Raw genomic sequence first — 12,220 nt, 5'->3', positions numbered from 1 at the left:
GCTCAATACCATTTTCAGTATTACGGGGGAAAATTGACATCAAGGGCATAACATTTAAATTTTTTATTAAAATATAAATAGAACAATGCTACAACATGACAATGATAATGTGAGCAGCTGGTATCAATGTGTCGATACTGAAACAGTTTCAAATACTCATACTGACTATTTTTAACAACACTGCTAGCAATAATGTTTCAAGCTGGAAACGCTGTTACTGAACAGACGTGTTTTAAAATGAAAACGTATCAGTGTGGATCAGTGGCGTGAGGTAGTTACAACTGGCTGCAGTGGACACTATTGTGCACATATCATCTCGTCACAGCATCAAACAGAGACTCAACACTGGACAACATCAACATATATATTACCCAGCAATCATCACTGCATGTGTATATGACAAAAAATACCAAATTAATTAATTAATTATTCATTTAATTTAATCATTTTATAATTTATTTATAGTTTATGTAGAATAAGCATAATGTTATAGATGCTCCTGGCTATTTTACAAATATAAAAGTGACACAGATGTGTTTGCATTTTTCTAGGAGATATATAGCAAATGGCACGTCTTTGAATTTAATGAGAGTTCTTCTTTCTAAGTGGCAGTCATTTGTAAGGGCCCATTCTGTGCCCAACACATTGTTAGACAGCCCACTGTGTCAGTTCCCACTGTCTATATGTACGCGACATAGACACAGAGGCAGCACTGAAGCTGCTGCGTGCTAACTTTTAATTGGCATTAAACACAAAGTACAGCTGAGGCTGGTGAAAATATATCATTGATAAAAAGAAACTGGCCTGATTATGGCACAAATATGTAAAGTTAAGGGTTCACCCAAGTTGTGACAATTCATCCAAAAAAAGGGGAAACTTTTTTTTAACTTTTCTGTGCACCAGAGATGCAAACAACTGACCAACACAGCCACAAAAATCAGAAAAAATATCCGGTTTATTGCCATGTAGGATTTCACATTCAAGGAATTTGCGTTAGTAAGAGAAAATTAAATAAAAATAAAAAGTAATGCAAAAATCAAGAAACATAAATAGAGAAAAGAAGAAAATTATAATAAAAGCACAAAAAATACTACAAATATTTACAATATATCTGAATAAAAATGAAAGAGCAGTACAATAACGTGAGGAGCCATGTCACTAGCTTGCCTAAAAATCCCAATTTGTTTTAGAGTGGAGTAAAAAACTGTTGAAATGTGGTGAGGAATAAGTAACATAAAGTTGTGTAGGAAAGTGAAATGTTGGATTAAGTGTACTTTCGTTCCCTCACTGGACACAGTATCTACTGTTGACTGGATCTAACCTCTAACCTCACATACCTCCCTAAAGCTCACACCATCTGAGGTATAGTAGGGCAAATATTTCTTTTGTCTCCTGTTGTGAAAGGTATCGCAACAATCGCACTCCAGCCAACATGCCCAAACATACAGGCACATTCCAGCCTGCAGCAGGGGATAGTGTTTCAGCCCTCTGAAGCCTGATCGTCTGTCTCCACCAGCAGAAGTGCAAAATATAAAGCAGAGCAGGAAAATGAGCTCTGGCTGCTGCTGATCCAAACTTTAACCCCGACTTCTGAGCGTCGCACTGACTTCAAGATGCTCCGGCACTGAGACAGAAAAAGCCTTTTACGGCAGGTTCTGGCAGAGGAGCACAGATGGCATACGCAGTTATCACCGTGTTAGACGTGTCAATATTTGACTTGAGTTTGGCTAAAAAATGTTAATATTTGAGTTCTGTGGACAGCTTCTAAATTTTGACTGGAGCGGCAGAGTGCGGGGCCCAGGTGGGCTGAGTCTCTCCAGCACACGCTGTCATCTACTTTGCATGGAGAGTCAGTCGGGAGAGTCGCTCCACGCTGCAAGGTCAGCAGGTGACAGTCATTAAAATAACTAGTGGAAGAGTGTCGGAGCAGCCGGGGAGTGAGGCTGAATAAGAACAGTGGGAAATAAGGATTAACACTTTGTCTTTACTCTGGTCGTACGCTCTGTTTTTCTGTCAGGAGCATTTATCAAGATGATCGAAACCAAAGTGATCAAAAGAAGTCAACACCAAACAAACTGAGTACAACATTCATTATGAAAAACTTAAAAATGAAATAAAGAATCTGTAAGATAACAGTGTTTCTTTGTTAAACCTTTAATGGAAATGTTTGTAAATGTCTTGTTGTTGCTTTTTATTTGCAGTAGAATATTTTACTTTAATTATATGTTTTTAGTTTGCCAATCATTTGACCATTTATTACTTCATTGCATATAATAACAAAGGAAAAATATGTAAAATTTGTGTTTTTCTGTTGAACTTTTTGTGCCATCACTTTAGAAAAAGCTTTAAGGCCAAAACACACCAGCGGTGTCATATGACGGCGGCGTCATTGACGCGAGTCAAGTGCCGCCCCCAACACACACAAAAAGCGTCACGCTGTGGGGCGTCAACCGGATTTCTATTGCACACTCCAGTCCGCTAGGCTGGGAAGTACAAAATAGCGCTTTTTCAAGGGCGGCGACGCTGGAAAAATAGGACAATAGCGTAAAGTGCCACAGTGCGGCATGTCGACGCGCGTCGAGCCGCCGCCGGTGTGGGTTTGTAAATAGAAAATAATGGGGGCAGCTGTTTTGACGCGCTGTATGGCGCCGGTGTGTTTTGGCCTTCAGACGCTTGATTTAGGAAAAATCTATAAAACAACAGTGTTTTTAAATGAAAATTTCTGTAAATTTATTGTTTTTGCACTTTATTTGAGTTTGGATATTTTACTTTAATTTTATGTTTTTTGTTTGGCTGTCATTGCTGCCAGTCGTTTAAGCATTTATCACTGTATTGAACGTGTCTCATCGTATAATAATTCAGGAAAAAAATGTAAAATCAATGTTTTTCTGTTGAACTTTTTGTGTCATCACTTTAGAAAAGGCTTTAGACGCTTGATTTAGGAAAAATCTATAAAATAACGGTGTGTTTCTGCAGAATTTTAAATAAAAATTTCTGTAAATTTATTTATTCGAGTTGGGATTTTTTACTTTAATTTTATGTTTTTTTGTTTAGCAAACATTTTCATTGAACGTGTCTGATCGTATAATAATTCAGGAAAAATATGTAAAATTAAGGTTGAAGTAGCGCGTTTGGGAAATTTAAAAAAAAAAAAAAAAAAAAATTCCGCAAAATGTATTGTTAGGCACTTTGTTTGTGTTAAAATATTTTACTTTAACTTTAGCGTTTTTGTTTGGCTGCCAGTTATTTGACTGTTTTCATTTAATTAAAGGTGTTTGTAATATTTCAGAAACTGTAAATCTGTAAAATAACAGTGTTTCTCTGCAAAACCTTTCATTTGGATGTTTTTCTTTCATTCCGTGGTTTTGTGAACAGCCTTTCCTGCCTGTCATTTGACTGTTTCTCACTTTATTGAAGGTGTTTCATGCTAATATTTCAGAAAAAAACTTGTTGAATTGAACTTGAACTCTTAGTGTCTTCACTTTCTCAAAGGTGTCTGTAATATTTTAGGAAACGTCTGCAAACATTTCTGCACAACCCTCAATGAAAATGTCTGTTCATTTATTGTTTTTGTTCATTATCTAAATTAGGATATTTACTTTGACTCCACATTTTATGTTTGGCAGCTGTTGCTTCCCGCCATTTCACCATTTTCTATTCATTTTTTATACCAGTGACACCCCTCTGTACAGCCTCCCCTCGCACTGACGTGTTTACACAGTGAATGAAGTCTTGCAGCTGAGTGAAGACACAATGAGCTTCTCATGCAGCCTCTGACAGCAACTATGTGATGATTAAATGTGAGGTAAAATATTTGTCTATGTAAAATGTGGCCACAGATGTTGTATTTTGGGCCACACAGGGAGCGCTGTGGTGACGTTCTGCCTCCAGCTCTCAAACAACTAACCTGAAACCAACAAACACCAGATATTCAAATAAAATATGAATCATAAAATGGGATGTGAGCATGGCCTCATTTACCTGCAAGCTGCTGGGTGCCTCTTAACCACACCTTCTCCACTCCTGCATGCGTCTTGTACAGTGTTCCTATGCTGGAACATTCGCTTTACTGCATGATAATTAAACTGCATGTGGACTCATTTCAGAATACACAACATATAAGCACACTACTGAAATAATGCAAGTCTTAATTTTGCCCAGCTCTCACAGCTTTTATCTGCCTCATTTCCAGATGCAACAAGCGGCTGGTTTCAGCACCAAAAAAAAAAGGTATAAAGCCCGCTCTGTGCCACCTGCCCAGCACCAAATGTCAAAGTTAGCGACTAGCTTGTGAACATTTAGCATCTTAAGAGCCAGATCTTTAGTGGACAGTGAAATGCACTTACATTTGTCACGACAACATGACTCCAAATGAATATTAATGTCACTCCATGTCTGCTGAATGTGTAAACAGCTTGCGAACATGTCATCCATATCAAATTTATATATTTAACATGTTTTTCAGTTTCTTTCAAGTGGCCAAAAAAAAAATGAATGCAGTATTGAAGCCCTCATCGTGTCAGCTGATATTATGCTTCAGGGGTGCATATTCTTAAACAAAATTTAACTGAATTACCACAGACTGGTTGTCACACACTGAACCGTCAGCTTTGGGAAATGCTTTTGTTTTTTTGCCTGCTTTGCCCAGAAGTGTAACAATGCAGAGCTGAGATGAGATCTGACTTCTGGAAATATTTGAAACAAATCAGAATTGATGAAAGTTATCTACCCACTGGCCTTTGTTTATCCATTCTCTTTGAGGCTGCGTTTAATGATGCAGCACATACAGTACGAGACGTTGAGAGCAGCTCATTGGACGGGATGTGTTTGGCTACTGTATCATGGCGTGTTTCAGACTCCGGCTGTCCTCTGCATTGCCCTTCCTGAAAGATTCACTTATCTGGGCTGAAGCGTTTTTACTCCTGCGGCAGTATGTCGAGAGAGGGAGAGAGTAAAAATGATGTCTGGAGGACGCCGACTGGCATTAATAATTAATCATCTTCTGCCGCTCTCCTCCACTGTCCGCCTCCTGTTAGTGCCCTGAACCTGGCTGCTCCTCCCGATAAGATCTGTCCAGAGATGCTGAGAGTCCACGCCGCCGGAGAGAGCTTCAAAATAAAAAGCTCACCCTTCTCTTTCCCTCAGCAAACATGAATCCAATTATTAGATAAGTCTGAATTCTACCGGAGCTCATTCGTATGCTGATGACGTTCCAGATGTGATTAACACCTTTGTGTTTTCATGGAGTGTGCTGATTGTGTTCTGTGGCCCTTAACATGCTCTGAGATCAGTACTTCCCTTCAAGCACGGAGGATAAAATCATTTCACCCCTATTAAACTGAACAAAGTGAGCACAAAGGGTAGGTTTAAAGCGTTCTGTTTTTTAAAGCTACACTGTCACTGATTTTCCAATTAACCTTTACAGGATAAGCTCTGTATCCTTATGACATCCCATAAATCTCACCAGCGTGTGGCACACTGCGTGCATTTGGCTCCAAGCTACACAACACACGCTGCCTCCATCCCCTTCAGATTAGCACACTGTAGCTCTTGCTGCTGTCATGAGTGTAGCCCGCTAATAAACACAGCTGTCTCTGACTGGGATCCAACAATCACTTCCCAATGTGCTCTGTAATCTGAGGTTAACCAAAAAGACGTTTACGTGCTGCTAAACGCTGACCGCAAAGCCAGACGCACCGGCGAGATCTCCTCCGGCCCTTTCGAGTCAACAACACTAATAGCTTGTATGATTGCAGCACACACTCAAGACCTATTAGCCTGCTGGGTTCTTTTACTACCTGCTTTTGATGCATGCGGACAGCTTTCAATGCAAGAGGGATGTTTTTATGTGTATTCTTTTACATTTTGGTGTCTTGCGAGGTCAAGAGTGTCACGATATTGATCACTTTAACAGAAAACATGTTCGGTTAAACAGCAGCAATGCGGAGCTGCTGAACAAACAGCGTTATTAATCTTTGAAGAGATAGCATCTCTTCTCTCTGTGTGCACTCAGGATTCATAAATGTTAAAACGACGGACTTCCTGTGCGTAAACAGTGACCTTTACTCCGCTTGTTTTGTCTTACACCGAGCGCTGGAGATAAGACGGTTCGTGGTACTTTGTCTGACAAAAAAACGCAGTCAAAACAACCACAGCAACCTGCCCGAGCCGCTCTTCGGTTGAGGTTCTTGTGACTTTGGTTTAAAAGGGGCCAAATCTCCAAACCCATCCATCCAACTGGCCCTGCATCACCTCTTTGCTCTCCAGCAGCTGCACACCTGACCGACATCAGGATCTCAAAGAGCTGAAGCTGTCTCTGCACCTGACAGCTTATTCATTTATAAGCTCCCAGCACTCCCCCCCTCCTCCTCCTCCTCCTCCTCCTCTGTGTATGGCATAACAAGAGAAAATCCTTCTCTCTCTTACAAGCCACGGTCTGTAACTTCAGATCGCTTTAATCCCCGGGATAAAAAAAAGAGTCTTTCATTTAACAAATCACCCCCTCAGAACTCCGGATCCCTGTGTAATTATTCCTCCTATGTGACTGTAAGCCAGCCGTGAGAAGAGCACTTGACGAGGAGCCACTCGCGCATTAAGTCTCTCTAAGCCTCCTCCAGTCTCCTCCATAAAAACTAATGGAAGGGGGGCCTTCCTTCGATTTCTCTAAATATCCTACACGGCATATCAAGTGGCTCGACGCTGGCATCTCCGATCTTGTTCGTATTCCTGCGGACGGTCAGCTGGTCAGACAGCCACAATCAAATCCAAAGCTTGTATTCTCAGCAGCCCAACCACCTGGGATTTACTCCAATAAAGCAGAACATGAGGGAAGAGAGGGGGTTACCTGGTGAGCAGGTTCATTCAACAGTTTTAGGAGCCCTCAGTGTGCAACTTCACGCTCTCTTTCTCTTCTTTTCCTTTTTATATCTTCTGCTGTAACGGCAACCAGCTCTCCTATCCATCTTTTTTAGTTTCCAGAACAAGTAACAGGCAGGCTGGAACCCATTTACATTTAGGAGAAGGGAGGAGTGTGCACTTAGACTCTGCATTTGACTGTGATAAAGCACATGCAGTGAACACGCACATACACACATTTAAGAAAAAAACCCTGCTTTCCTAGGTGTGTAACTTCACACTCTTTTTCCTTTAATGGAAACCAGTGCTTCTCCTGCCCATGCTTTTGGTATCCAGAACACAGAAGTGAGAACACACACATTTAGATGAGGAAATCTGCACACACACACACACGAGGATGAAATTCTGCATGTAAATACAAACTCACCAAAAAACATGCTGCTCTCCATAGCTCCTCAGGCTCTGGGGTCTGCTGTATTTCCTCTCTGGTGCCCTGCCAGTGTGTGTGTGTCCATGGACAGCAGCCTGGGCATGTCTCATACACTCCTCAGGGGTGTGTGTGTCTGTGCATGTGTGTGTTCAATCCAACTGCAGCGTCAATGGCCAGTCTGCATGCTGCACTCTACACGCCGCTGCTGTCTGTGGACCTCCGTATCTGCCTCTCTCTCCCTCTCTCTCCTCGTACTGGTCCTCTCCTGCCTGTCTCGTCCCCTCCCCTCCTCTTTAGCTCCCCCTCCTCCTCTGCCTTCCTCCTCCTCCTCCTCCTCCTCTCTGGCCCCTCCGCACACTGGATCCCTTCGCTTCTTTCTTTTCTCTCTCCGAGGTGTCTATCTACATTTTCCAGCAACAGCCTCTCCTCCACATATGCCTCTCGCTGTCTTTCTCTCTAGGTGTCTCATCTTTGTTTTATGTGTCAACCAAGCCTCCCTCTCACACTCACACTCCTTGCTTTCCCCCCGCTGTCTCTCCTTTATTTGATCTTATTCCCCTTTCCCTGCTTCCATCTCCGGCTCGCTCCTTTTTCTTTTTTCTGACTGTTCCCTTCGTCTCCCCTGGTTCTTTCTCTTCCTTATCTCCTTCTCTCTCTCTCTCTCTCTCTCTCTGTGTGTGTGTTTCCAACTCAGTAAATATCTTTGCAGTGTGTTCTTCTGTCTCTCTCTCGCTGCCTTACCTCACTTACTCTTTTTGTCTCTTATCGTTTTCTCCTTTTTCACTCAGCACGTTTACATGCATACAGAAAAAAGAAAACTACAGGTTGCTGGGAGAAATCAGGTTATGTTGGAATGGGAAGAGAATCCACCCGACTGTGCCATTCCTCTCAGCTCCACGGAGCATTTTAGCATCTTTCAGGTCATTATTTAGCCGTCCGGCCGCAACTTTACGCTTTAGGTTTGCTCTCACCTCATTTTCTGCTGCAATACACAGCTAGCAACTAATGGCTGAACAAAGTGGAGCAGTTGGCAGCCAAAGAGCAAGATATCTCCCTCATGAGTTGGTGGAGACCAAAAATAGAGCTAAAAGGAGAGTGAATATCAAGCCCCTTTCCAATGGACAAAAAACCCCACTAACATCTGGGTTTTGTATTTAATGGGAAAGGTTACAACTGGCATTCACTCGCAGGTCAAATGGCTCTGAAGTGGTAATGCATGTTTATCAACTCCAGCTCTGATTGGCTCCAATCGTCAGTGATGGAAATACGACACCCTGCAATGACGCACGACACACAATACCACTGAGGCAACACTGGAACATTTGTTAAAAACATATCAAGTGTGAAATCAATCTGCAGATGCTCCTGTTTAAAATAAGAGCAAACCTTTCTATGGATATCTGTTCATGAGCTACGTTGAACACCAACATGTGGCCTGGAAAAGACGATAAGGCTTGGTGATTTTAGCTGAGCCTATTTTCAAAAAACTTGCAACCTGAATCAGCTGATTAAGATGAGTGAGCAGTCAGTATTCAAAGATGGTGTGAAACAGTCGATAAAACTATTTTTTAAACAACTGTCCTTCGGCATTAAGTCAGAAGTATTAGGCTGATTGGTCTGGTAGTTTGCTAGATTAACTGTGGGCAGACAGACACACACACAACCAAACACATGATCCCCTTCAGGCTTGCATTTACTGAGATAAAAACAAGAAACCACTGTAACATGTTCATAAGCCTACATGCTGCTTTCCACTGTTTACTAACCCTGTTTTCCAGAACATAACGTGGCACATCAAGGGAAAAAAAAGAAACACAGAAAGGCATGCTTATGTACGGCAGAGCTGAGTTTGGGAACTGCCCATTGGTCCAACAGCCCATTGTTCCGACCATATTAAACCCATTGTTCCGAAGTTCATTCCGAAATCATCATGATGCCCTGTGGTTAAGGTCTGGTTAGGTTTAGGCACAAAAACCACTTGGTTAAGGTCAGGAAAAGATCATGGTGTGGGTTAAAATGAAAAAGAAAGTGGCAAACACATAAGCTGTGAGCCTGCTTCACCTCAAGCCTTTCCCAGCTGACCCAGAGCCGGTCGCGGTGCACCATCAAGGTAGAAATACGCCCGCCGGGAGCCGTTCAGCACCGCGGACTGTCGGACTAATGGGATGTCGGACCAATGGGCTGTCGGACCAATGACATGGACCCCTGTGTTTGCGGCTGTGGTCTACTGGCAATAGGAAAGGGTTAAGGGTCAAGGGTTGCCAATTTTTAGCAAGTTTTCCCGCATTTAAAAACCTGCATATACATGCTAATTTTGGCGAGGTTGCTTGAGACATGATAACAGATGAATTCTAATCTTATTATGTATGGAAATGGAAAAAAACTTTATCAATGCAAGATTAGGGTGGAGAAAAAACATCAAGCCGATGTAAAGGAGCAAAAACATTTTATATTCAGACAGACAGAGGTATGTTCCATTAACGTAATTACAAACCTCTTTGAATGAAATGTGGTTCAGGATATCTGGTGGCCCAATACTTTTAATCACAAGCTGTGTTTAGGCTGAACAATTTATTGAATTCAAATCAATATCACAATCTAATAAATCTCAAAAGCTGCATTTTTTTATGCTACACAATCTAACCAACCAGGTAAAAAAAAACAGGGGTCTAATTTATAAACACACAAAACAAGGCCTGAAAGTTTTCCCAGAAGTCATGGGAAAACTCTGACCCATTCTTACTGACATTTTGGAGTCGGGAAACTGGCGACACAGATGGTGAGGTGGAAGCCTCACTGCAGAAACTGTTGGCTTTTGTCCGTTCATACATTTTTTGTATGGCTCATACGCATTGTTTTATAAATGAGACCCCAGGCCCCACGGTGACATCCGAGTGAGAGTACATGAAAAAACACAACTTGTAAAATGCTATGCACAAGCTTTGTACTTCTGTGTAAAAATGGCTATAGTCGGTTTTAAGTGCAATCCACATGTTTACATCTTTCACTGGCATAAGAGTGGTGTAATGCGAACATAGAAAATATGTGTCTGAGTGAGAAGGACAGAGAGACTTGGATACACTGAGAGCAAACAGGCATTGGCAATCAGAGCACAGAAGAAATCAGCAGTGAAGTAGTAAATGTACATTGTAGGTTTCAGTACTTCCAAATTGCTGGGTAAAGTTACAAGGCTTTGAGTCATCTAAATATTTCTAGATTGGTGGAGCCATGATGATCAGTGTGCACTTCAGTTTGTATGATTTGTAACAATACTGTAAGTTACTGGAGATCAGTAAGATTCCAACACATTCTCACTACGACCTCGTCACGTATTGACGTTTGGTCATGGACTTTCCACGTCCAGATACAACGTGCAAGGTACCCTGGGTGCGTTGGTTATTGACATTCTTGGATGCTGTGTCAAGTTCTGCCTGTTAACATGCATTGTCTTCTTTCAAAATGTACCATCTACATACAGTCTCTTTCAGAATAAATGCACTATGTCGGTACAACACCGTGAATTAACATTTTTTTTAGAGATGTACCGATACCACTTTTTCTTTCCCGATACCGATTCCGATCCCTGAACCTTAGGTATCTGCCGATACCGAGTACCGTTCCGATACCAGCGCGTAAAATAAAAATGGATGGAATATGAATTGTTGTATGTCTCAACTCCTAAAACTACTGTAAAATATTGAGAAATGAATACATAATAATAGAATGAATGCCATAAAACTTTTTTTAATTTTATTATCCAGTGTTGATACAGCTCAAGACACAGGTTAAAGTGCAGCTACACAATTTGGTAAAAAAGACATTTTAAATGCTACAGTAGAATGCTTTATAAACTCCACTCCGTTTCAATTTCATTTGCCTGTAGCGTACGTATGCGTAATGACGTGAGGCATTACGTGGTATCGGATAGGTCTTAGGCTGTACTCGCCGATACCCGATATCGCATTTTAGGCAGTATCGGAGGCATTTCCGATACTGGTATCGGTATCGGTACAACTCTAATTTTTTTTCCTCCAACAACTAACGCACATGGTTGGGTTTAGGAAAAAAGAACAGGGTTTGGCTTTAGAATCTTGCAGGACGTGAACACTGCTCTCCCAAGTGAAAGTTGGTGTTTGTTGGACCCATCCACCACCCCTCCCGCCTGCCCTACTCGCACTTCTGCCACCTTAAATTTTCACTGCATTGTCACTGCACAAGCTCTAAGTGACTGCGGAGTGAAACCAGGTTGAAGATTCATATTTATTTCTCTTATAGTACAGTAATGTTCACAGCAGGCCTGTTGGTCTGCAGTGATTTGTTGTTAATGATTATTATATCGCATGACTGCATGAAAGAGCACTTTATATGCTGAGTGTGTCCAGCGTTGTGTTGGTCATGCTACAGAATTAATTACTGCCTTTGTATTTGAATAATACAGATAAAAAAGAAGCTGTAGAGGAATATAAGGAACTCACATACAAAATCTTAATCACAATATTGGTCTGCAATCAAAATGAGATTATTTTCCCATATCTTTCAGCCCTAGCTGTAATATATCTTGTGCACTGGGCGCTCTGCTGCTTGAAAGCACTCGAGTTAAAAACTGGGAGAAAACTCTGGCGCCATCTTTGATTTGACATGATTTGTATTGATGTTAATGGATGAGTGCTTTTTTCTTTTTTTGCTGCGGCTGTATTTTTATTTGCAGTTTGTATTTCTCTCCTGTCCCTGAACTTATTTTGGAACCAGGGCCGACTTATTTTCAGAGATTTGGAGATACAAGATGTTGTTTTATAATGTTTAATTCACTCTTTTCTCTTTATGTGTGTGTGTGTGTGTGTGTTTGAATGTCTGCACAGTGAGAGGACAGCCTGCAGTGACTGAGAGCACAGTTTGTCTTTACAGTGGGAATTTTACAAATAGTCAGCTGTTAAT

The 12,220-nt window shown here is 41.4% G+C and overlaps 1 protein-coding gene across 1 annotated transcript in view; it reads right to left on the bottom strand.

The window, feature by feature from the left end:
- Nucleotides 1-7,742, bottom strand: part of znf385d (zinc finger protein 385D) — a 135,364-nt gene extending 127,622 nt beyond the window's left edge. The window contains exon 1 of the mRNA XM_033641091.2: nt 7,283-7,742. Coding sequence (XP_033496982.1) covers nt 7,283-7,304 — 22 coding nt within the window. The 5' untranslated portion in view covers nt 7,305-7,742. The remainder of the gene's footprint in view (nt 1-7,282) is intronic.
- Between the last annotated feature and the right edge of the window lie 4,478 nt (nt 7,743-12,220).

The sequence above is a fragment of the Epinephelus lanceolatus genome, chromosome 10 (assembly GCF_041903045.1).
Source record: "Epinephelus lanceolatus isolate andai-2023 chromosome 10, ASM4190304v1, whole genome shotgun sequence".
Taxonomy (NCBI): domain Eukaryota; kingdom Metazoa; phylum Chordata; class Actinopteri; order Perciformes; family Serranidae; genus Epinephelus; species Epinephelus lanceolatus.
Note: the sequence above shows the minus strand (reverse complement) of the source record. Positions and strands in the feature narration are given on the sequence as shown.